The sequence below is a fragment of the Diadema antillarum genome, unplaced genomic scaffold, assembly GCF_040938485.1.
Source record: "Diadema antillarum isolate AM-2024a unplaced genomic scaffold, OU_Dant_1.0 seq00000040_RagTag, whole genome shotgun sequence".
NCBI classification, from domain to species: domain Eukaryota; kingdom Metazoa; phylum Echinodermata; class Echinoidea; order Diadematoida; family Diadematidae; genus Diadema; species Diadema antillarum.
The window spans coordinates 220,454-247,509 of NW_027271152.1; the positions used below are offsets into that span (position 1 = coordinate 220,454).

Consider the following 27,056-nt stretch of genomic DNA (forward strand, 5'->3'; position numbering starts at 1 on the left):
CCACATTCAGTGTTTGATCCCTCAATATCTGCACCCCAAGACATTTTGCACTAAATATCTATATTACTTAACAGAAGGTGTGACATACTAAATATCCCCCAGCAGACACAAACTAATATTGACCTGTCATGCAATATTCACCCTATTGCATCAAAGTTTGCCTCCATTGGTTTTCTGCACAAAACTGAAACAATGAAATTCTTGTTGAGGGTACAGCATGGTGACAACTGCAACATGCACACTGTTAAGTAAATCCACATGCGGATTGTAACTGTGTTCTAGTAAAGAATTAGGACATTGTAGGCAGTTAGTAAATTACAGTTAATGAAGTTTCTTCACTTCTCAAATTTTTTGAACACCTGCAGAAATAAGGTGATACAATGTATGCAGCATCATTTTCTTTTTACAGCCATATGTAATTCGCTGGATTAGCAGTATGTGTGTAACTGTAAAGATTGAATAATAATCCCTCAGAGGCTGCTAATAATAAAATAATCGTATCAACCATTCACAAAAGGCTGTACAAATTTCAGACAACTTTCACAAGCTATAAACTGAGGTATAATATAGATCAACAAGAGTGACTCAAAAATGGGGAAAAATGGGGAGAAACATACAAAAATATTTCATTAGACAGATATCATCCAGGTACAGAGTGTCAACCTGCGACAGCAATTTTACATAAACTCCAAACGGACTAGCAAATGACTAGCGGACTGAGAACTTCAAATCCAAGTACAGTGTATCCCTTTCAAAATTAATTAATTGTCGGAATGAAAGGACTAAAAGCCTACTTGAAAATGAAACTTCATGTTCTACTAACTGTCCTGACTTGGTTCTGGTCCTTTATTTCCTGGCTCTTTCTAAAAGTCTAAACTCCTGGGTCTTTTGTGTATATCTGAGCAATTGTTACTACAAATACAATACACAAAATGGGATTAAAGAGGATGGCTAGTAACTGATCAGTGGGAATCAGTGGAAATGCTGGAGGATGATTGTTACAATCCTTGTGGGATTCATATAAGAGTACATTATATATCTATTGTTGTGTGAAAATTATTTGCTTCAAAATGGTCTAATATTCAAGTACTTGGAATGTGCAGTTTAATGTTTCCAGGTTAGCATGCCTGTACAGTGACGGGGCGATTGTTAACATTAAACTGCACATTACTTGAATATGAGAGCATTCTGAAGCAAGTAATTTTCACACAACAATAGATATATACTGTAATGTACTCTTAAATGAATCCCACAAGGATTGGAACAATCATCCCCAGCATTCCAATTGATTCCCACTGATCAGTTACCAGCCATCTCCTTTAAAGACATCCATGGTAGCATATTTAAATCACTGCAGGTGACTTCTATTTAGAAGTTCTGAATATATCTTTGTAGCATAAGTCCGTAACTACAATACAAATAAAGATTGACAAGTTCATAAATTTTGTGCAAGTGGATCCTTTTTCCTGAATCAGTTCACCAATTAGACTAATACAAATTATTCCCAACATCCTAACCTATTTTTTCCTAACACAAGGTATTATAACATGAGATAATCTCATATTCTTCATCAGTGCTTGATAAAACCAAAGAATATAAAATTTATTTTTGTTCTTTTTTTTTTTTTTTTTTTTTTTTTTGGGGGGGGGGGGGGGGGGGGGGGGCATTAACCTGTCAGTTTTGCTAGCCAAAGCATCTACTGACCTATGGGTAACTATCAGTGAAATGAGCTTTCCAAACAATATGACAGGCTTAAATTCTTTCCGTGTCTAAAGTTACAGTAAACTGATATTGGGGACAAGCTAATTTTGGTATAACACACATTTCCCATAGACACTGTTTGTCCGAGTACACTCATGACTTGTCTTCAGTGGGTTAAGGTGTGTATGACTCAGGACATCACAGATTTACCATTAGCCCCACACATAGCAAATTGCAGCAGGTTGGAATGGAATAGCACAGAATGGCATCACACTGTGGTTTATTCCCAAAGGCATTGGCCAGCTTCTACTGAGTATTAAGTTTGCTCCTTTCGTCATTTTTTTCTGCACCTTTACTAATTCACAATCTTGCTAGTAATCTTGTAAATATGATGTATTTCCTTCTTTCAATAATATGGCAGAAGATGAACTTAAAAAAAAAAAAAAGTATCTAATACATCATTTATAACTGAATCAAATCCAACAATAGAAATTGTACAGTCATTACTCTATGTAACATATCTTCCTGAATAAGTATAATAAATATTATGTATATGTATATCTATATATAGACTCTCTTTTTTGCTTTTTCCCTCTCTCTCTCTCTTTCTTGATAGTTGCGTCAACTTTGTTCCCTCCAGAGCAGGGCCAATCTACCTGTCTAGATATAACATTGGAGGACTCAAGGAAGTTGGTAAGATACCTGTTCCCTATTTCATATAAAGTTGTTTCCATATAATAATAACAGCTAGCTCTTACTCCGCAGGAAAGGTAAGTGTCGTGGTAATGACAAAAAAATTATGCTCTCAATTGGATGTTGTGACAAGAAGTTGCCATTTTATAAAATGGGGGTCAGAAGTCACACTTATCTAGTCTGAAACCTAACAACATAACATTATTCTTGTGTAAATAAATCCAAATGACTATAATATGCTGAGGGCATACATAAAACTATGACAAAGCATAAATTACAGTCAACTTGCAAAATAAACATTGCTGAAACCTCTTGCATACCAGCTTACATTCAAATGCAGGGGTAGCAAGGGTGAATAAAAATCTATAGCAGAATTCTGACTGGCTGAATGACAAATCATGTAACAATGAATTTTCATATATTTATTTTTGACAGCCCACTTTTGTCTGACCCTAAAGGCCATCCCTGAGGGGCCCATAAATAGTCAACCCTACGCAAGTCAAATCTGTCTGGATTGTACAAATAGCTTCAACTTAAAGAAAATCCGACTCATGAGGGATTAAAATCAAAAGAATTAAACAGAACAGGACTTAAAGAGACCTTCGACTTCAATTATTAGATTTGTGGAAGGTCGACTTCAGCAAGGTTGACTGTGCGAAACATTACTATGTGAGATCATCAGTTTGAGTAACACAGGTGCACCTCGTTATGAGGAGGTCGGATACAGCAGACAGCCCTGATGTAACACGGAATTCTAAAGGTCCCATTCATTCTTTTCTTTTTTACCAATCCCTAATATTACAAGATACCCGACATAACAACAACAACAACAACAAAATGATTGTTCAAGCTATTGTTATGGCCTCTATCAAAATGCAAAGTAAACCAAATGAAAGTGAATGAATATGAATATCTGCATTTTCAAAGTGTCAAGAAAAAATTTATCTAGTTTTATATTTTTTATTTTTAAATTTCATCTATATTTTTTTTATAGGTTTTCATTGTTTTTGTTTCAGTTGGGTTTTTGGCAGTTGTCAATCCTCTCTAAGCAGAAAAGGACGCCCTCTATAGTACAAAATATTTGTACCGATCACCTTTGAACATTTGTTGTGTAACTCTACACATAACTCATGTTCAGGACATTTAATAATCGTATCACCCTTCCTTCCTGTCAACAAATAATCTTACTAAGAAGGTGTGTGTAATCGAACCAACAGTTTTGTATTCTCACTTCGACAAAAGAAAAAAGAGGAGAAGATCAAATCAAAAAGCTGTTCTTAAAGTTACGAACAACATACGAACGACTAATAATCAGTTCTGATGCGTACTATACTTATCAGAAATTTCAATAATTCAGCACAAGAACTGATTACCAGTCATTCTTAAGTCGTGCGTAACTTTAAGAACAGCTTTATGAAACACCCCCCTGGTCTTTATGATGTAACAGCAACTCTCCTCCATCACTGTGAATTCCTCAGGGTCTGCTCTGAAGACTACCATTCCTGGCCGTCATGTTGCTGACGAGGGCACACCACCTTAAACCCTTTCTGTGCCACGGGCTTTGAATGGTGTTTCCTGGGCTATGGGGTTTTCTCAGTCAATTGGCAATCAGAGCATGCAAAGGGTTCATTGAGGCTAGTTGTGCCTCAAAGGAGACAAACCACCTAATTCCCTTGCCTTCCCAGTTTGTACCATGTAGGTACTTTGCCGGACAGCCGTGATTTATTAAGCCATCATTTACATTACAGATGGAGTGCAGCATCCAATAACCAGATTGGTGAATAATCCCATCTCTGCTCCAATCCCAGGCAGTCTGTGTACCTTCAATACAGCGTTCAGTACGGTACGTGGCGCTCTGAGAAAGCATGTAGGTTACCCATCTGGCTCATACCACTCTGTATGTGGGCGATGTGTACCTCCACGTTGTTCTGAAAGCACCTGTAGTAAGAAGAGGATCCAGCAGATAATATTTTATTAAAGGTACTGTTTCACAATCTACCCAGTCTGGAAAATTTGAGCCGAGGGATTGAAGTTGTACAGTGCACTCCCGTTATAACGAAATGCTCGGGGCCGGCAGTTTTCTTTCGTTATAATGAAATTTCGTTATAACCGAACAAATACAATATATAACGAAAACAAGGAAACCACGTATATATATCATATTCTGTTTGCTGAATACTCATACACTGGAAAGCTATGTGAAATGTGATGGGATAACTGTATTACAATAATACACGCAAGTTCCCCTCAGAAACTGTGCGTGACACAAGGAGCGAACACACAGTGGTGAGAAGCGTTCACTCATGCAGAGACGCTATCCTTGTTCTGCTACGTATTTTCGAAAGCAATTCGCATTTTGTTATAACGGAGCACATTTCTTTTGTTTTTCTTTGTCTGTGGCGCTCGGAAATTTCGCTATAACCCTGTTCGTTATAAGCGAATTTTGTACCATAGACTTTAATGGTGATAATTTTGGGACCAGAAGATTTACTTCGTTATAACGAAATTTCGTTATAACCGTGTTCGTTGTAACGGGAGTGCACTGTACATGTATGTATGCCGGGAAAGTCTCTGATACTGAATAACTATGAACCTTTGATGAAACTAGGGTTGGAAATGAATAATGAAATGCATTTTAGTGACCATATTTGCCACACTCATTCCCCCCCCCCCCCCCCCATTAACAACAGTGCCAGAATTAAACTACTCCACAAGCACTTTATTAGCATGATATTTGTTAATATATCCCTTGGGAGTAAACGGCTCAATTCTCAAGGATCATATGATAGCATTCTGATAATGCATAAATTTACACATCGTAATGCCAGTCAATCTGCAAAGTTCAATTTCTATTTTGTTTGTTTTTGTTTGAATAAATCGAACAACCAAAAAAAGTTTGACAATGTCTCAGGCCCTTTTACTAACACTGCTGGTTATACGTACCAACCCGATTTTATTCCTGAAGTGTAAAATAATCCTCCTCTGTTCGTAAGCCAAGCAGCTACCGGTACTTGAATTTAATGAGTTTAGGACCAGTTTAAAAACAAAACTCACATTTTTAATCAAGAACACTACTGAGTTTGAATAATGTTATGACAGGAATTTTGTTATGCTTGTATTTTAACAGTTGCTGCACAAATTAAATGTCCTTTTGTTATAAACATAACAAATGAATACACTTTACTATCATCAGAAAAAATAAACTGCATATCATGCTGAGCATGAATGACTGAACAGCAACCACTCACTTGAGGTTTGAAGGATGAATCTTCCTCTTCAGATCAGCGATGGATTCGTTCAGGGAGCTGTAGCCGACGGAATTCATGTCACCTTTGGCCAGAGACTGCAAGACAAAAGAAGACGACAAAGAGGGAAAACCTTTAAATGCCGTTCTCCTTGAGCAATGGACCAAAACAAGCAAAGTTCATGGCGGAGAGAAGACAAACATGTGTGATGGTTTCTGGTTGGTTTGCTGGCTTTGAAATGTCTGTTTGTCTTTCTTTTCCTCCCCCTCTATATTTGAATCTTTTGAAAAGCCTACAGACGTTCATGAAGTTGGAGCATTTAAAAAAAAAAAGTCTGATAGTTGCATAAATACAGTGGACTCCCATTATAACGAAGTCCTCGAAACCAGCGGTTATCTTTCGTTACATCGATTTTTTTTTTTCATAACCGAAACAAATAAACAATAAAAATACAAAGAGTGGATAATGTTGTGGGCTGAATTTTCACTTCGTTGTGACCAGAATTTTGTTAACCTGTGTTTGAGATAACAGGAGTGCACTGTATCAAGCTATTATAATTCAGCCAAAACCGAACTCAAATGATAACAGGACCTCCAGATATAATATTAAAGATTTCACAAACACCAACGTCATCAGTTTTATTATTTAAAAATATCTTTCTTGAAATAAATTTGCTAGAATGCACTGAATGCATGGTTGCAGTTATGAAAAATATGACTCTTGCAGGATAATAAATTTTGTACTATCTAAGAGACCTCAACATTAGTAAGAGAAAGAATATCTGTCAGGGTTTGGAAGAGTAAAAAGAAAATTGCATCACTGGGATGTGTAGGTCATCGTGCACTCGGTGTTCATCAACACAATCAAAGAGATATTGTGAGGGTGATGAGATATCCTTTTACTCAGTATTCATGTACTAGTATTCATATTGATGCTTCAAGCATTATTTTTTTTTTAATTAGAAAAACTTCAAAACTTTATACTGTAAAACATGATATATTCGCGGCATGAATTTTTCACGAATTGGTGCTGATGGCCTTTTTTGCGGCATGAAATTTTCGCGAACTGCCACCAGCATTCAATGCATGTAGTGTAGACAAGAACTTTTGCGTGCATTTTCATTTCACGAATCTTGGCGCTCGCGAAATTAAAATGCACGCGAACATTCCTCGTTTTACAGTAACTTTCATCAAAACATGCCCGTCAAGTCTGACACTGCCTAACAGGTTAGTTAACACAAGTGAGTCCGATTCATCAGACTGTTTTGGCTATCATTTGATGAATGGCCAGAAGCAAAAACTTTGCTCTCGACGAGTGACCAATAAAAAAAACTCTCTGACAGTGGAATTGGAGTACCGTATAAGTGGATATTTTGCGCGCCTAATTTTCTGCGCTCAGCAGGGTAAGAAGGTTTTGGGTTTTTAATTCCACGGAATGAAGACATCAACTTCTGGAACATATGGCGAGCAAAAACAATTTCGTGCTTTTATTTTTGCGCTAGTTTTGGGTTGCTCGTAATGCGCAAAAAATTTCAACACCCCTAAAATTTCCACTTTTACAGTATTATGCTTGCAAAATGGTACTCTTTCTTTTCAGACTAAGTTTACACTGGTTGAGAATTTCCCTCAAAGACTGGTGTCCAATTCCCCTTTAACCCATGGAGGATGAGCTGATTTTGCTCAAACACACGTTGCCCATAGACACCTGCCCAAGTATACTTGGGACTAGTCTTCATCGGGTTAAAAAACCATACCTTGATTTGCAGCATGAGTGAGGTAAGGCTAGCGATGAGGTCGTTCAGTCTTGGGCTCTTGATGGACCGGTCTCCCAGAACAAGGTTGGCATCGTGCACCATCTGACTGGCCTCCTGCTCGCATCGCATCCTCTCCTCCGAGGGCTGGGTAAGTGGAGGCAGGCCCTGTTCAGGGGCAATCTGGACAGGGGAGAACAAGACCAGAGACAGCCTGGAATGAAGACTAGTCCTTACTAAACAACTTGATGCAAAGCCTGCTCAATGTACCGAGCTGGGTTGACTTTAAATACAACATAAAATGGGACAAGAACTGGCTTGAACACATCTAGTTCTGTAAAATTATAAATTCTTGCTTGCATGAAACTTTTGTATTTTGCGAGGAGCCAAGATAAACATATTAATGCATGTGGAAGTTTTTGTCTTGAAAGCCAGTGGCATATCAGTAAAATTTTCATTGCTCGAAAAAGTTGCCCTTGGCTCAAATTTTCAAAATTTTCAAGCCAAGAATGTTTGGTTTTACAGCAATGACTGCAATATGGAAAAAGAATAACAAGGCTACTGATATTCTAGATAAGACATCCGAGATAGTGACTGATTTGAAGAAATTGTTAAATGTTTATAAGGGAAACAACTTTAAACTTACAGGCATCAACTATGGATTGCAGATGCCTCGTGAACAAAAAATGACAGACACTAAAACAACAACCCAATGGATACAGGTACTTCTTTGAAAATATGGACAGAATCTTTGAAACTCTTCCTTTCTCCTATGATATTTTAGTTTTTTTCACACTTGTGTACATCTCTCAACACATTTGACAGTGAAGCTCAAAGACGCTTCTAACCAAAATTGTCAACCCCGTTCCAGACACGTTATTCCTTTTTTTGCAACTAAAGGTGGTAAACATTGTCCCACTCCCACACAGTTTTAAACGTTAATGTCAAGATCTTAGGGAGTACAAATGATTGGAACAATAGCAGATTTGTTTGCCCAGGGTGGCCAATGAATGAAATGTCAGTCTTGACAACAATTTCAAAAAGTAATGTCTATTCAACCATCCATAACATACACTTCTGAAGCAGTCTCTATTAAAATACAATTAAATGTACCCTTTTATCACCAGGCGTGGCAATGATAAGGCAGCACAGCATTCATCCAATCACATGTGAAATTCCACTGAAGCTGTTTGCCATTGTTGGAGCTCAACTGAACAATCGCAGTTGCTTTTATTGCCAAGTGATACAACCAGTATTTGAATTAGACAGTATACATCACACCTCTTCAAACTTTAAATTAAAAAAAAGAGAAAAAAAATTTGCAGTTCATCTTTTTTCAAATGAGTTACCATCATAAGAGAGGCAAAGAGAAATCTCAGGAAGACAACAAAAGGGGAAAGAAATTATTTAAAACATTGAAACAGAATAGGACAAATAAGAAGATATATAAACAAATACTAAGACCGGCATGTGAATACTTCTACACAAGCACCATGTGGTACTAAATTTGTAACTAAAGACGATGCTGAAGCTCTTGCTGAGCAATCAAAGACAAAAATAATGGACAATATTCCCGAGGCACGTTGTCTTTAGGACACTTTTCAAAAGCAAGCTTCGAAAATGCATGTAGCACTACTGTCATTTAAACAATTATGCAGCACTTGTATCTGTACTCTCAACGTTTGTGACATGATTTATGGTTTGGCGTCACACTTTGGCTGTACTGTACCTTGGATTTAGGCCAGGATGCTACATAAAAAACTACAGTCACCTAAACTTACATGTTCATGGCTACTTTCGACCCATACAAATCTATGGCTGGATATGAATTCAAATACATTAACCCACGTCAACCACCTGAATATGATTCAAAGGAATCTTTTTCCGCTTGGCTTGATTTGATATTTACCAGGCTATCAAGCAATGTTTACAAATCCTTAAAATACTTGTCGAGCATGTGTGCATGCAATCCTCAGAATATGTTCCCACTGCTTAGTGTTGTGGATTGACCAGGAATGCTGCGCACTTAAAGTGTGAAGAACAAGATTTTGTCTACAAAGTAAAGAAAGTCTCTTTAGGCGTTTTCACATCAGCCCGATAAAAATCCAAGCTTGAGATATTTTTTAATTTCCCAAGTCAGAAAAATAGCACGCTATTTCGAAACATCGGGCTGATGTGAAAACGCCTTTTGAGAGAAATCGGGTGGATTCATGCAAATTTGGAATTTTGGTTTTTCTTACAGCATTGCATATCCAGCTTTAATCCTGCCAGAATTGTGCTGCAAAAAGTGTTTGCCCGATTGCCTGGGGAAAGTGAATTCCAAGCCGAGCAAATATTTGTAACAATGAGCAAAAATACCTGCCCTAAGCAATCAAAGATTTGAAGTCACTCTGTTTTTCACTTGTCCCGCCTTCAAACTCACGAAGTTAACCATACAGAGGCCCAAAGATAATGACTGCGCAGTGATGCAACACATTTGAAATCAGTTATTTTCCCTCAGCAATTTCCCAACACTTACATAAAGATGCCTTAATGCAATACAACACTAACATTCAATCACACCAAGTTTGTTACTCCCGTGTGTTTAAGCATGTGTATCACTTGCATAAAGTGTGCTGCTTATTCTAATGAATGCATTCAATCAAGCCCTTGACATTCAAGCAAATTTTCTATCTAGGATTTATAAATTTGTAAAATATTTTTGGAATCTTTCTTCCGGCAAGTTAGATTAAAATTCAGGCAGGTTTTCTACAGCTATTTGAAAATCTGCTTGCCCAACTGGGCAAGTGGTAAAAGAAGTAATGTAGCACCTTGCTGGTATGGAGGCTGCTATGATTTTATTCATCCACTTGCTTTAAAAGAGTTTAGCCACATTACCCACTAGTCTCTCCCCCCCCCCCCCCAAAAAAAAAAAAGTCAGTCAGTCCATTATTTCAAAGCTACAAACTACAGAGCCCATTACATTTAGTGATTGCCTGAACATGACAGCTGTTGAGGCAATCCTAAAATATTCGATCAGATAATAAATAAATGCATTATACTTAGTCACAGTCTAGTATGTTTTCCAGTATACTTCCTTTTACAATTTTATTCATATTATTCCCACCATAATGCCATATTTCTAGTTCAAATGTGCTGAATGTTAAATCAGTTTGTGTCTTCTTTATTTTATTATAGGGTATATTTCTACAGAAACTATGCCAAAAAAAAAAAATGTACCATCATTATCATTAACAAGTTTATAAAAAATTAAAAGAAAAAAGTCAACTATGGTGTGTAATGATTTCTATTATTTGTTTTACCATTTTTTTTCCACTGGTCTTTTTTTGGTTTGTTTATTTGTTGTTTTTTTGTGTGTGTTTTGGTGTTGTTGTTTTTTTTTTTTTTTTGGGGGGGGGAAGAAGGGCAGTAAGAGTAAATTGAAAATGTGTAGACTATTGAAAAAATAGTAAATAAAAAAATATATAGTTACTGATAATGTACGTTAAGTCAAGTTACAACAATAGGTGCAACTGTATCAGCCTTTATGAAAAAAAAAGAAAACAATGACAACAAAGCTGTCAATATTAGGCTAACAGTACAATGCATTTACAGACACACTGTGCAGCAGAGATATTACACATAACCTGACAGGCACGCCAAAAAGCAGGAGAAAAAAATAATAATTTGAAAGATATGCGCTCATTTCCCCAAACAGACCTTGAATTGTGCAAATTTGAAAGAAAAAAAATCATCTACAACATGCCTGTTACTAAGTGATTCATCCAATTTCATATCATAATCCATTATGACGCAAGAACAGGTTTCTTGGCTATTTTCCAAACGAACGAAAGAAACTACATTCCACTACATAAAGGAAAAAAAAAAATATGCAAAGTTGGCTGTCCACGCACGAATGAAGAGATTATTATTTCATGAGTCAATCACATTTGGAGAGCATGACCAATTTTGATTGGCTATCACCCAAATGCACAAATTGTGAATCTGTTTCCTGATTGGCTGAAGGGGTTGAGGGCAGCGCAGGTAGCAAAGGGAAACTAATTATGCATCCGATTCTGATTTGACAATACGCGAACGAGCAGCGAGCTTGTTTGATTCTGATTGGTCCAATCCAAAATCACATGACCAACAACAGCTACAATTTTGACATGGAAAATTATGATTGGGCTACTTCAGGGCCGGCCGAGAATGATGCTAGCGCCTAATTAGCATTTCTCGGCATAATTCCCGACACAAAGGATCGCGCGGAAGTCGACCGCGCCTTTGCAGTGGTGCCACGTTTTGAATTTAAAGGGCCATTTGCATAAAACATTCGATCCAAAACCCGACGCAAAAAATTCGAAGGAATCTTCTGATCCTTCGCAGTCGACGACAATCCTTCTCGACACATTGGAAGCGAACGATGTAAATCGAGGGAAAAGCCTATATTGAAATTTGGTATTTAGCTCGTAAAATCGCCGTCCAGGTTTCCGGTTTATTTCGAAGGCGTTAGTACAGTGCATTGTTCGGCACAAGATAAACTGCACTGTGCACAGTTAATGTCCGACAGCGGCAGAAAAAAAAAAAAAAAAAATGTGTCGTTAGTGCAGTAAAGAACAGGAAATCCCATTAGACGGGGTCAATTATTCAACTGGTGTGAAAATACATTTCAAATATATTTTCAAATAGAAAATTATCCAACAATAACATTATTTCTTTCAACTATCAGAGTTCGGTTCACACACACAAACATGAAATATAACACATGGGACTACGCTTGACCGACTCGAACAGCAACGACATGCGGGCTTTGTGTTGATTTGCACAAGCTAATCTGTGATACAAAGAGAATTACGGAACAACTGATATGAAATTTCCGTACGGAATTGAGCGTTTTCATCAGATAATTACCACATTAATGGAATAGTCGTCACTTTGATCGGATTCGAAGCCATTTTCGTCGATCTCGAGTTCAGCTCGCGAGATTTTCACGGGCCGGTAGTCCTTACGAGAGGATTTCCGCGAACGCTTCTTCACTGCTTGGCCCATGGCATATCCACGACAATCGTCGCGCGATATGCTCGTCGACTGCCACGATTTGCCTCCGTTTTCGCACTCAGCTGAAACATTCGCTACCTCGGAATGAAACTGGAACTCAGCTTCCATAATATATCCACAGACATGGTCATTATCTCCCGCCAAATTGAAGCTCAAAACACGAAACGGTCATCATATTACGTACGAGTCGCAGACGATGCGGTGGACTCTCGCACGACGGCCCACCACTACATACGGCAAACACAAACGCCAGCTAGCAAAACACAAAGCCAATTTTCATCGATCTGACGGAACAGGGGGCGGGACTTGAACGATGTCTTATCGTCGACTGTAAGCGCGTTATTCAAAAAGCACTTATACCGACCAAAGCATGTACGTGTTGGGGAAAAAAATACATTCGATCATTACTCACTTTCAATTATATTCTTTCCGTATTACTTACTTACCTCGTACTGTGTATGTACATGTACGGCGAATAATGGCTAGTATTCTAATTCACTGCATGCATCCTGAACGATATAATCCCACAGAGCTTGCACATAAAACAGCACACAATTCAAAGAGTGAGGAAGTATTAAACATTCAACTTTCAAGGAGGAAAAAATAAAACCAACGACTATGTTCCTTTGTCAAAACAACTAATAGAATACTTTATACTTGGTACCTGCAGGTAATCAAAAATAAAAAGCTGAAACAAAGAAATTAGAGCCTACTCTATGAACGGCATCATATTTGGAGAATGTGTTTTAGAAAATAATTACTATTTAAAAGTTTCCATTATCAGCACAATGCGCATACCATAGTCTGGTTCGTGGGACTCTATGATGCACTCAATCCCTCATGTTGCTTTTCCTATCTTCCTCCCCCCCCCCCCCCCAATAATAAACACAACATGGAAATAAAAACCTAAAGTGCCTACATAAAATACACATACACACAAACGCAAACATAAGAACATACAAAAATAGGCCTCGGATATATATTTCATTCTTACTTTCCCCATTATCAGTTTTGTAGATGGTGTTTTTCATCAAAAGAAAAAATATCATTTCCCAAAATATTTGTGTGCTATATTTTTTTTCACAACAGTCCAGTTGATCTCCTCACCAACATACATTCTTTTTCTTCCAGTAAAGTACAGACCGCCGTTGATGTATTACTGTAAAAGTGGATATTTTCGTGTGACTAATATTTCGCGTTTAGCCGGGTCGGAAGAGTTTCGCGTGTTTTTAATTCCGCGGAATCAAGACATCACGCACAGGCACATACTTCTATGGCAAGCAAAAATATTTGCTTGCTTTTATTTTTGCGCTAGTTTCTGGTTGCGCCAAATGTGCGAAAATTTGAACACCGCGAAAATTTCCACTTTTACAGTATCGTACTTGTGCTTGTCAAGTGCCCATATTTTATCATTTTGCAAAGAAGTTCATCTTTATCATCATTTACTCAAATGCAAGTTCACTCTATTTCACTTTGACTGTCATATTCTTGTACATAGCAAAACAGTGAGAGTATAAACGACATCAAACACAAATGCTCACAATTATGGCATCTTTAAACATTTTTGCATTATCGAAGAACAGTCACATTGTTGAGCACATGCAGTATGCAAATTAGATTGAGTTAGAATGTTATAGATTAAATAAGAATGGAACCTCTATATAAATTGTCTCACTGGTTTCTAAAAAAACACATTATTCTCAATATGTTTTATCTGACCTAAATTAAACTTTTACTGTTTTTTTGTTTTACTTCCCATCTAAACAAGGGAGCTTGAACTCAGAACAAGATTTCAATTTCGATCACATAGCAGCAATGATTACTTGGGAAAGCATAAAACCATCACACGTGGACATGACCATCCATTGGTCTGCTCATGCCTGAATAAAGACAGAGTGTTTTACAGATGAGGTTACAGTTCATTATTCTGAAGGTCTGTTATTCTAAAGGTCTGTTATTCCAAAAGAATCTTTATTCCGAAGGTTTGTTAATTCAAAAATGAAATAAGGTTTCAGAATAACGAACAGCACCCGTTTAATGAATAGGATCCGCTCCAAGGTCTGGAATAAACTGTCTCAAACTGCGCAAGTGCTAGGTGCTACAAAAACACTTGCCAAATTGCCCAAGGCTAGTGAAAAACAAAGTCAGGCAAGCATTTTGGAACAAGAAAAAACTGCTTGCTGGAATTGGGCAAGTACAAAGTTTTGGAGCCACTTTTTTTTTCCATCCCCCCCCCCCCTTCAAATCCACAAAGTCAACCATACAGAAGCCCAAAGACAATGACTGTTTGAATAGTGATGCAACACACTCTAATTTCACATCACCAACTTTCCAACACTTGAATGTGAAAAAGCCCCAATGCAATGTAACACCAATAGCTAGCTGACTGAACCAAATCTGTTCCTCCATTGTATTTAAGCAGGCAAATCAAAGTGTGTTGTTTTTTCATATGATTGTATTCTATTCAGTCCTTGACTTATAAGTGATTTACATAATTTTCTTGTATTTTGTGAACTTTTTTTCGGGCAATTAAAATTCATGTTTGGGCGAGTGCTCTGCAACCATCTAAAAGTCTGCTTGCCTGACCAGTCAAGTGGTAAAAAAAAATAAAAATAAAAAGTTACCTAGCACCTTTCTATTAAAATGAACGAACTCTTATTCATTGTTTACGTTCTTGCACCAAACGAGGGTGGTCGAAGCCTTGAGGAACTACCAGTTTTCTACACACAAACTACACTCACAACTCCAAACCCCATGCATTTCAAACTAGGTAATATGTTGCAAGCTGGAGCACATTTAATAGACAAATAATTTAAGAAGAAATTAAAATAAATTGGTATCTGTCATGTAAACAGATTATATAACTATTTATATTTCAGTCTGTGAAAAAAAAAGGAATTGTGAATTAAAATAACTTGGTGCACAGCATGAACAATTTATGGAGTTATTTCTTTATCCTCTTTGAAGTAATAAAAGTGTATTTTATAAATGTTAAAAAATGACTACTACTAAGCACACAAATTTAAATTAAAAGATAAGGCAACAAACAAACTAAACAACAAAACAATCTGATATTGTGTTCCAGGCCACTCAGCCATTTTATAAAACAGAGAGAAGAAGCAAATATGCTAGAGGTCAATGATTTACTTTCCCTACAAAGAAAAGAAATTTGATATGAAATACTGTATACACTACTTTACAGAGAGTATATTTGTGTGTGTGTGTGTGTGTGTGTGTGTGTGTGTGTGTATGTGTGTGTGTGTGCATGTTGTGTGAACACGACCTCCTGACATTCTCGCAAGTAGTCAATTCAGTGAATGTGGAGTACAGCAATAGAACAGAGAGTGCATCATTCAAGAAATGCCCCTGGACATTGTCAATTCTTAGATGTAGTCAGTGGTGTCCAAGCACTCACACAGTACATGATACAGAATAATATGACTACACATAGTTGGATGATACTGTAAAATCAGAAACAATCATGAAATGAAACTTTCATGAATTACCTTTGGCAATCAATACACTCATACTTTCATACTTTCACAAGTCTTGGCTTCTCGCAAAATTTGTAAGTTTTGCTCATGAATGCAAACATTTGTGGTTTCACAGTAGCTATTGAAATGAAAAAACCTCATAGTAGTTTAACCCTCATCAGGCCGGGCTTTTCTGGCTATGCTAAAACTGGAGGGGCACGAATTCCATGGATGAATCTCACTCGCCTCTACTTTACTTTCAACATCATCACCACAACCCACAGTATCTTGAAATATAGATTTCTAAAGAGCCATGCCTTCCTTATTTTTTTTTCACACATTTCCCCCTTGATTCTTCACCGTCGTTCAATGTTCTTTATTTTGCAGACCTTTAGATCCAACACATATCTCTGTCCTTAGACAGACTGAGTGCAGTTCGGTGCTGCTTGCTGGTTCTAAAAGAGACTCCAACCCCAAGAATCTCTTAAACTGGAGGATTTCTTGTCGAGATCTGGAGACTCTGACCACAGGGGTCTAGTAATCCATTGTCCTTGCTTCCGTGATCCAGCTGTATGGTTTACGATGCTCTCTTTTGCTACCTAATAGCCTCATTTTTTAACATATATGACAAAACTAAAGTTATATGAAGAAAAAACTAAATGTTACGCCAGAGAGAATGCATCTTGAGCGGGAGACATACAAAGCTACACGAAGCATACCAGTAGAGCAGGAGATTTTGTAAAAATGGTCTAAAGCAGGAGACGCATTTCTAGATCTTTCAATGCATATGATAAGTGTGAGTGACATGTTTATTTCAGATTTGAGGAAACCAAAATCCAACTATACATAAATGTGGACTGAGTCAAAGCAGCAATAAGTAAAACAAATCAGCGAAAATTTGAGGAAAATCTGTTAATAGATTCAAAGGTTATAAATTTTTAGAATTTCAGGGCCGTCATAGCAAGATAAAGGAGACTAATACAGTTCTTGATGTCATCATAGAAAATAAATGTAAAAAAAAAATAATATATACAGTTGTACACTGTATATGATGGGAATTCAACAAATTTTAATTTTTCATGAAAGTACACATTCCACTGACTTGTTACTGTAATAAGTTTAGAGTGTTATCATTCCTCCTGCTTTCTGAAAGAAGTATTTAAGTCAAGTATTGTTTCATTATGCTAATAATGTGAGAATATGTTGAATTTTCTTTATACTTTTTTTCCAAATTGTTGTCCATATAATGACATGAAGGGTAGTTGTCTCCCTATCCACAAATGATCATGATGGCATTAAAACTTTTGACTCAATTGTCTAATTTTCCTCAAACTTTCACTGATGTGTTCTACTACTCTCAAAGCTGTTAATCTTTGTGTGGTTTAATTTCTGTAAATTTCACAAATCACTACTGGACCAAACATTTGAAGAATTCACACAAACTTTCATCAAGAGCAAACAGGCATTAGTGCACTTAGGATAGCCTTGGTGTCCAAACAAACAATGTCTTTAACCACCTCATTTGCCAATACAGTTGAACCTCTCTTATCCGGCCTCCCTTTACCCGGATCTCTCTATTATACGGACACAATCTCGCCGTGATTTTTTGTTGTTGTAATAATTACGGGAGGAAAGGGGGATTCCCAACTCCTTGAGAACTCCAAACACACAGGAATTACATATTACTTCCAACATGATTAACATACATTACATCAAATTTCCTTCCAAATTGCTTACCTTCAGACATTTTAACATCCCCAAACATCCCCAAATGTAACAATGAAAAGGTTGCAGTATACACATTACTACATGTGGTACTACAATGGGCTACATCAGTACTTTATGTACATGTATAAAGCATTGAGTCTCCCGTATCCCGCCAAATCCCTTATCCGAATGAGCCCCGGTCCCGACTTGTCCGGATACGAGAGGTTCAACTAACAGCTTTTACAGTAATGTTGCTGCTTTCACTCAATCCACATTTATATTTGGGTCTTGTTTGCTGCAAAAAGTATATTGTCCTTGTTACAGTGTCAATTTTGTATAACTTTTCTTCTTATTACTACTCTAATCTATTGCAATGTTTTGATATTGTTTGCCTCCATATCATAATTTCTGGTTATTACAACACTACATACAATCAGTATTTAAAGGAGACCACCGGATGATTCTCAGATTTTTTCATTTGAACAACTATAAATTAGTTATACTGAGGATAGACTTTCAGAATTTGTGATAATTTGGATGAAGAATAAGAATATTTTCAAAATTTAGAATTGCAATGAACAAGGATGATGACATGGCAGAGTCACCATAAGAATGCATGAGTTGGCGCTCAAGGAAACAGAACAAAAGAAGAAGGCATGCATAGATTATGCACAGGTGAACTGGCAAGCAAGCGGTATTGTAATGGAATTACACTGCTACATTTCTGAAATAATTATGTGAACTTCCTATGTCATCACCCTTGTTCAGCGTAATTTGTTTAAGGTTCTTCAAAGTATTGTTTCTCTGCTAAAGAACAACAATAAATTCCACAAATCTGTACATGGAGTTGTCGATTTATGTACTACATGATGTGAAATTATGAAAATCGTCTGGAATGTCCCTTGAAGTGATGCATGGTTCGAAATTGGCGATGGTCCGCTGGCCATTGGCCACCCGAAATCACATCGGACTAGCTAAAAATCATAAAATTCTGAAGTTACTAGTCCGTCTGGCTAGCCAAAATATTGCTTCAGTGTCAAAATTGATTCTAAGTAGTCCGCCTGGCTAGTTAAAAAAAAAGTTAAGTGCGACCCCTGTGATGGCTGGTAAAAATCATCAACTTGACCTTTTTCACTGGAAAATGCAAACACAAGGAGTCCTTGTGGCTCAGTGGATAAGACTGAACTGTTAATTATGAGGTTCCAGGTTCAAGTCTTCTAGCTACTTTATCCTCATTGCCTAGGAGACTTAACGCCATCAGTCACCGTGGGTACTTGCTTTCATATATTAAAAAACATTCAAGGCTTCATCAGCAGTCAAGTAAAACAAAATCATTTCTGAAGCATTTCACAGAAAAAAAAAATCAAATATGTGTACATGTACACACACCCACATTCACACGCAAACAAACAAACATGATGATAGATAGTACAAATGTATGTTAAATCTTACCTGTACAGCAGCACATTCCCATCATGTGTAAGGTTTGTTAGCCTACTGGTATATTTCCTTTGACCACACCTGTACGCACTCATCTCGTAAGCACATCAATATCTTACCTCTGAACATACTTTGTTTATGTGTTGATTGTAATATGGGTTTTAAAACATGTAGCCAATTAGAAGTGCTAAAGTGAATCATGTGTGCTCAATTTATGTTTTTTCACTAATGCAGGGGAGTGCAAAAAAATGTGCAGGAAAAATCCAAAACTGCTTTGCCTATTATCCTACGGCAGATTACTGACTGCTCCAGGCAAAAGGCCGTGCTTACGATAAGAACCTGCAAAATCACCTTGATTCACAGTTGTCTGCACGGCCTATCACAGAGCAGCCCCATTGCATCAAAATGCAAAGTTTTACAAGCTGATGCCATAGTGCACAGACCCATTTTATAAAACAAATAATGCACATGTTTAAGGTCGTGATGTTAGATAAGACACATTCCAATATCGGGTATTGAGTATTCACAATGTTGTGTACATTGCACCAAAATACCCTGGAGTGTGCTGCATCTTCATTATAAATGTACTTTCTCTTCTGCATTATTTGCATAATTATTATAATTTATTAATTTCATGAATGCATCGATTCACTCTCTTCAAGCTAAAAGCTGTTCATGACGCGATATTCCACTTGACATCTGTGATATATATTTCTCCTCCCTAAGCAGCTGTTAACCCTTTTGTATGCTTTGAGTGCCATTTAGCACAGAAACAACATAGCATTGTACAAACTCTCTTTTATATTAAAGTCCCTGGCACAGAAAGATTGATATTCATTAAATGTCTCACAAGTAAACAGTGCCGTATGTCACCTCCTATAGCTACCAGGGCTCGACACTAACGGTGGCCCGGTGGCCCGGGGCCACCAAAAATGCAACCAAAATGCCACCAAAATTTCAGAAATGAAGTATTTGGTGGCCTGATCGGGCCACCAAAAAAGGTCGGATGTTTTCCTTTGGGCCACCGAAAATAAAAGTTAGTGTGGAGCCCTGGCTACTGTACGCTGAAATATTTTGCAGAGGTTTTATGCTTGCCACCTACAATCTGTAGTGAGACCAGTGATGTTTTCAAAATTAGTGAAGTCCATAAGAGGGTATCTCACTGAGCTGCGAATGTTTATGAGCGTAGCGAATTCTAGGGAATTTTAAGGTTCATTAACGGTTGCAATTCAATTTGCAAGCAATAGCAATTACATTCACAAACAGTTTTCATTGTTGCAAACAGTTCTTCTCATCGTAAAGCAATTTTGAACATGTTCAAAATTTCTTTGCGACGAGAAAAATTGTTTATAAACCCTGGTGAAACCTAAAATTCCCTAGAATATGCTACGTTCGCAAACATTCACCGCTCAGTGAGAAACCCCCTTTAACAATTCCTCCCCATCTTGCAGAGTAACGTCTCTTGGCTGAGCAAATCAGTGACTTCGCTTCTTAAAAAAGATTTTTTATTCTAATTCTTCCATTGTCATTCTCAATCATAAATTCAACCAATTGCAAAATTGTATAAATAAATCTGAAATTGTAAAATAAATGTTGATATAACATCAACATATATTTTAAAATATAGTATTATATGTAGTTGCAGAATTTGTCCATGCAGTGAGTATTTTGAGACATTTGTATGTGGAAGTATGGCTATGTTTGCGATATATTAGTACACCTAAGCACAATCTCTCACAATGGGAGCAGTGTGTGTATTAAAGTATACGTTTACTTTGTGTATGTATTGTCTGGTAATGAATTTAATATGTTATCCCGTCATTTGACAAATTTAATTTCTAGCATGTCTACCTCTTTGTGTGCCATATTTGAACATCTGCCTCCGCTCACGGTTTGCCATGTTCGTGCATTATGCTCAAATGCACAATTATGAACAGACCGACAAATACGTCACATTTTAGGCCACATATATATTACACTGAAAGTGTGGTGGGCCATTATATCCCTGACACCTAATAGCATTTACATCACAGAAAAGCTACTTGCAATTTTCTCTACAACTTTGCATTTTGGCCTTTCTAGCATTAAAACTTCTATAAACAGTTACATGGCTTTAAAAAATAGAGCGTTTTCCAAAAATATTCAAGGGCAGTGGTCTCAGAATATTACTGAAAGGAGAGAGAAAGTTCTTCAATCTCATTGGTTAAAAGCTCTGTGTGTGTGTGTGTGTGTGTGCATGTGTTCTTTTTTATTGTGTACTGGCCACACATTGCCTCATTACAGGCTTTCAAGCGGGATAATGTAAAAAAGTAGGAATACAGTAGGAACAAAATCTCTAAAAAAGTAGGAAAAAGTAGGACATGAGAGTGAAAAACCAGGGCATTAAAGAAAAAAAAGTAGGAATAAATCAGGACACGTGCAGGCTTTTTGGAGTAGTTTTCGTTGATACTCACCAGAACTCTTGATGCTACATGTAAATCTTAATTTGTACTCACAACCCTGCTGCCTCAGCCTCACTTTTGCTCCTTTGGAGAGCCTGGTAATTTTGAGCAATGATGAGAGCTGGTTGAGCACTGCTCCAAGTCCTAGGCTGCAATATCAGTGGGATCAATCACATCTGCACAGGAGCAAAAGCTGAGGCTGGCAGCAGTCTTGTGGTTGATTGGTGTGTGTTATCCCTCTTTCATGCTGAAGAGGCTCTCCCCACCAGTAAGAATCTGCAACTAGAGTCTACTCAGCATTTCTGAATATCAGCTATTCAAGTAGCCTTGCACATTCTTTTTTTTTTTTTTGCGGGGTTTTTCACCAAAAAAGTAGGAAAAAGTAGGATTTTGAGCAAAAAAGTAGGAAAAGTAGGGACAGCAGTAAAAAAGTAGGAAAAAGTAGGAAAAGTAGGGCCACTTAAAAGCCTGCTCATTGACAATAGCCTTTGCAAACGTGTTACTATGCACTTACAGCATTTGCACATTCAGTATAGAGTTGCTTATTGGCCAGAGATGCTTATTGGCCAGCAAAGCGTGCATACTGGATTCCAGTACATATCGCATGCATGGCTGGAATTCCTGGATGCAAGGCACAACTAGCCATGCACCTGTGGCAAGCAAAAATGAAATTCATCCATTAAATTTGACATGCATCAGTTGGTGCTATCGGACATATGATTATAGATAGATTTCTGTCTAAAATTTGTCCATTGTTCTACTACCAGATGATGCACATGTCTTTCCATGAATGATGAGATATAGTGTGCATGTGGCAACTGTGGAATCTTGTCTAAATCCTTCAGTTTTGCAATGTGAGTAAAACGATTCAATGGTCATCTTATGCACACAATTCCATCTAAAGCACTCAGACCTGTGCATCATTTGCACAATGGGTGATTTCAAATTCCGTGCTAGTGCTAGCCCTCAAATAACAGCGTTAAATTGAGCTCCAACACCGACGGTCAGATTAACGAGGCGATACCGATCAAAATTATTGATCACCAACACGTAAGGTGTTGGAATTGCACCACCGTTAAGTCCGCGGGAATAGGGTGACAAAAAAATGATGGCGCGTGATTACAGTCAAATATTAAATGATGTAGCCAAAACTGCTTAGTTTAAGACACGTAATGAGAAAGACGGATTAAAATGTCGCTAATTTCATCCATTCCTCAAAATACAACTATCATAATTTTGCTCCATTAGCCATGTCTAGAGTGTTTGTTTACATTTACGTGGGCGACCACTGAATTAGCATAGACTTTGCATGTAAAACGAGCATCTACTTACGGACGTAAATATGGGTCTCGCAAAGCTACGCTAACACCAGCACCGAACTTGAAATGACGAAAATGATAATCCCTAGGGCTAGTGTTAGTCAATAGGGAAAAACACGTAAATCGCTAACACAGACGGCTGAGCTCGGTTCAGCAGACGAAATTCAACACCTAGCCCAGCACCAACTACCGGAAATACGTCATAATTTTGAGGATAACTCTCAACACCCACGTGATTTCAAATTCAGTTTTATCGCCAGTGCTAGTGCTGAGATAGCACTAGCACTAGCACCGATCGTGAAATCACCCAATGTGCCTCATAAAGAGTTTAAGCCACGGCACACAAAGAGTAAAATAATTTTTTCCATCCATACATTACCTCTTGACAGTATTTCTGGACTCCCTGCAGATATTTGTTCAAATCCTTGTTGAGGCGGTCGACCTGTAAGACGATGACGGCGTATCTCTGCTGGAAATCTTCTGTGAACGGCTGTCCTATCGATTTCTACAGCACAAAGTAAGCATCAATCGCAGATATAATAGACATACTTATTTGCATACCAAAACTCAACTTTTAATTCAGCAATGAACTGTACATCATGTTTCTGATCAGGTTGCACATAGTAACAAGTGCATATTTACATGGAATCGCGATGACACAATTACAGGGTTGTCAACACAAAGACATCAAAATCATGTAGATTCAAAAAGATAATATAGGTGATAAAATAAACCTCACCTACATCGCATCCGGGATCACAGAAAATAAATCCTTCCAACTTCCACGAATATCAAATTACACAATGGAATTATTACACACATAGTTATATCCATCTTGGTTGGTACTTTTCTCTGACTTAGCCAATTTTTCAACTTGTGCAACTTGACTTTTAGATATGCGAAGTCGATATTACCTGCGACTTACATGCATCACAACAGGAAGAAACTAGAAAAGCACTCTGAGAGCGCAGACCTCCGCCAAGCATGCAGCTCATTTCCAACCGCACTGATCTTGTTTGAGATCAGTGATTTCCACCCATACGTACTGCATTGTGTGCTGAAAGCCGCCTGATTTCCCAATATAGAAGCCTTTGTTACGTCATAAACCCTCAGCTGCACAGCGCGCCTCACCCTAGCAGAAACTAGAGCATGCACTTTAGTGCGTGCAAGCAAACCTCAAATACGCGCAGCCGGAACTCCCTCTTTCATTGACCCTAACAGCCAAAATATCAAAAATCCTTCATAAATTCCCTAAAAATTCTCAGATCACTACCAAAAGTTAATCGTTTGTTACTTGTGTCATTCTAAACCTTTCCTGCAAGTTTCATCACAATCCGTTCACTACTTTTTTAGTTATTTTGCACACGGACAAACAAACGAATGAACGAACCAACCAACTAATTAACAAACAAACCAACGATAACGAAAACATAACCTCCCCCCTTGGCGGAGGTAATAAATTCCTTATCAGGGAGGATTTCATATTCTCTTTCCAGGACATGTAAAGAATTCAGTGCAGGATACCTCCTGGCAAATCAGGGAGAATTGCCAGCTTTGATCATGGCCAACTCTTCCCATTGATGCAAGTTTAGGGGAAAGTACCAATAAAATGACAATCAATGTCGTATAATTATAACCTCACATTAGATGTAGCGAATCTTTTGATGAATGTATAGAAAAGAGGGATGCTTCAATATTTAGAATAAAATACATCAAGGTCAACTGATTGCTGGTTTGCTTACCATTCTTTCTGCTTCTGTGTTCATCTCCTTCAGTTGTTGAATCAAGTCTTTCTTGTAGCCGAGGATTTTAGACAACTTTGTCTGCAACAAAGGAAAAGCAAAAAGCAAAAAAAAATTATGAATGACATACTTGCTATGAAGTCTTGCAATCTATAGTTGATGCTTCCACATAAAGTGACATCTGTTCTGAGATTTACACAAACACTCATTGTAACACTAACAGTCACCCTCATCCTTGCCATGATCCTTAACTGACAATGATATTGACACTGACACTGACACTACTTGTTCTACCACTCACACAACGCTGTACTTTGCAGGATATTCTGGTGTCGAGAAAACAAGCTCTACTCTTCAAGTAGTATCACTGATCGGGGTAAGAGATGGAGGGGGAGAAGGGGGACGAAGGGAAGGAGGAGGAGGAGGGGAGGAAGAGGGGGAAGATGCGAAGGAGGAATGGGAGGAGAAAAGTGAGGCAGGGGAAGGGCACGAGGAAAAGGAGGGATAGGAGCAAAAGGAGAAGGGTATTAAAGGAGGGGAAAAGGAGGAGGAGGAGGAAGAGAAGGGATAGGAAGAGAAGGAAGATGAAGGGAAGGGGGAGGAGGGGAAGGGGAAAGGGAGGAGGAGGGAGAGGAGATGAAGGAGAAGGGAGAGGGGAGAGGAGGAAGAGGAGGGGAAGGAGAAGGAGGAGAAGGGGAATTGAAAGGAGGAGGAAGAGAAGGGATAGGAAGAAGGAGAAGGGGAAAGGGGAAGGGGAAGGGCAGGAGGGAAGAGGAGATGAGAGAGAAAGGGAGTGGAGGGGAGGAGGAAGAGGAGAATGGGAATGTAAAGATGGAGATACATAGGATAGGAAGAAGAAGGAGAAGGGAAGGGGAAGGAGGGAAGGGAGGAGGAGGGAGAGGAGATGAAGGAGAAGGGGAGGAGGGGAGGAGGAAGAGGAGGGGAGGAGGAGGAGGTGGGGGAGGAGAAGGAGGAGAAGGGGGAGGGAAAGAAAGGGGCAGAGGGGAGGAGGGGAGAGGAGAAAGAGGAGGAAGAAAGAGGAGGGGGAAGAAGAGGAGGAGGACGAAGGAAGAAGGGAGGAGATGGGGAGGAGAAGGAGGGTGGAAGGGGAAGAGGAGAATTTTTGGTCCGGGGAAAGGAAAGAAGTATGACAAATAATTGATACTTACCACATGGATAAGGAAGGAGACGGGGAATCCCCCCAGGGTCTGTTCCTCCCCACCCTGAAGTTTGCCCCTGAGTGGGGAGAGTCCCAACATGGGGTCGTGCTCCAGGCCAGGTGACAGCATCCCGCCAGGACCGGTTCTGTTAGGAGAGAAGGGGGCACAGGTTGCTGACTTCAGGATTGAAATAGTGGATGAGTCTGCCCTGACTTGTTTTCATTGATATGAAATGAGTTTAAAGGGACTGTACAGTACTGGGTGAGGTGAGGATTCAGCTTGTAACGGCTTGCGAGATATTTAGAAACCACTCTATGAAATATTAAAGAGCATACAATTCTAAGGGGAATCAAAAGTTTGATGACAATCGGTTTTGAAATGACTGAGATATCTAAAAAAAAGGTAAAGCAAGGAGATCCTAATAAAAGTCGTGGCCTGTCAATTTTATTAAGATCACTCTTTGGATGTCTCAGCCATTTCAAGGCTAATTTTCACCAAATAAACATAGAATCTTCCTTGAAATTACATGTTCTTTCATAATTCATAAGAGGTTTCTCATTATCTCACCAACAAATGTTATAAACCTGAATCCTCACTTCAACCAGTACTGTACAGTCCCTGTAATTACAATTAACTGAATTGATCTGAATCCCACTTTATTGAACTAATGTGTCTATTGTCCATTTGGAAATCTGCTTCATACATATTCTGTTGTGATCTATATCTTTTTTTTTTCTTTTTTTGCTGTTATCAAAAGGTCACTCCATGTGTAGAATGTACATTAACACATTACAAAATACTTTATTTTTATGTGATTTCTCTTGCATTTTTTTCTATTCAATTTCTCAAAATTTGAAACAAAATGTTAGAGCAATATGTTCTTGAAAAGTTGTTTTGCGAATCAAGACATTGAATGTGTAAATATACAACAGGAAGCAATACTGTCATTGCTACATATGTTTACATACTGACATCGAATGCAACACTGATTAAATGATGTAACAATACCATTTTCATTTTGGTGGCAAAAAGCAGTAACTCACCTGCGAGGGGTGAAGAATGTGGGTCTGGGTCTGTGTTTCTGCAAGAAGGACGATAGTGGCACTGTCTCTTGTACTTCAGTGCTCTGTATGAAAATCATTACAATAAAAAAATTAGTGAGAATTGTAATAACACTGCTCAGCATCTTAAATATTTGTTTTTTCTTCATTATGGTTAACGCAAAGTCTCTATAAAATATATATTTTTGACTCTGTATGTATCACATATTACAAATACAGACATTTTTGCATATTTTGTGCTCCAACGGACAAGCATGAAAGTAAGAACAGGCAAATGTTTGCTGGAT

The 27,056-nt window shown here is 38.1% G+C and overlaps 1 protein-coding gene across 1 annotated transcript in view; it reads right to left on the minus strand.

The window, feature by feature from the left end:
- Nucleotides 1–3,792: 3,792 nt before the first annotated feature.
- The window catches only part of LOC139725415 (protein lin-9 homolog), a 37,593-nt gene continuing 14,329 nt past the window's right edge, over nt 3,793–27,056 (minus strand). Inside the window, exons 8-14 of the mRNA XM_071636490.1 lie at nt 26,752–26,834; nt 25,718–25,853; nt 24,549–24,629; nt 23,186–23,311; nt 7,393–7,572; nt 5,643–5,737; nt 3,793–4,332 (exon numbers count right to left, since the gene is read on the minus strand). Coding sequence (XP_071492591.1) covers nt 4,230–4,332; nt 5,643–5,737; nt 7,393–7,572; nt 23,186–23,311; nt 24,549–24,629; nt 25,718–25,853; nt 26,752–26,834 — 804 coding nt within the window. The 3' untranslated portion in view covers nt 3,793–4,229. The remainder of the gene's footprint in view (nt 4,333–5,642; nt 5,738–7,392; nt 7,573–23,185; nt 23,312–24,548; nt 24,630–25,717; nt 25,854–26,751; nt 26,835–27,056) is intronic.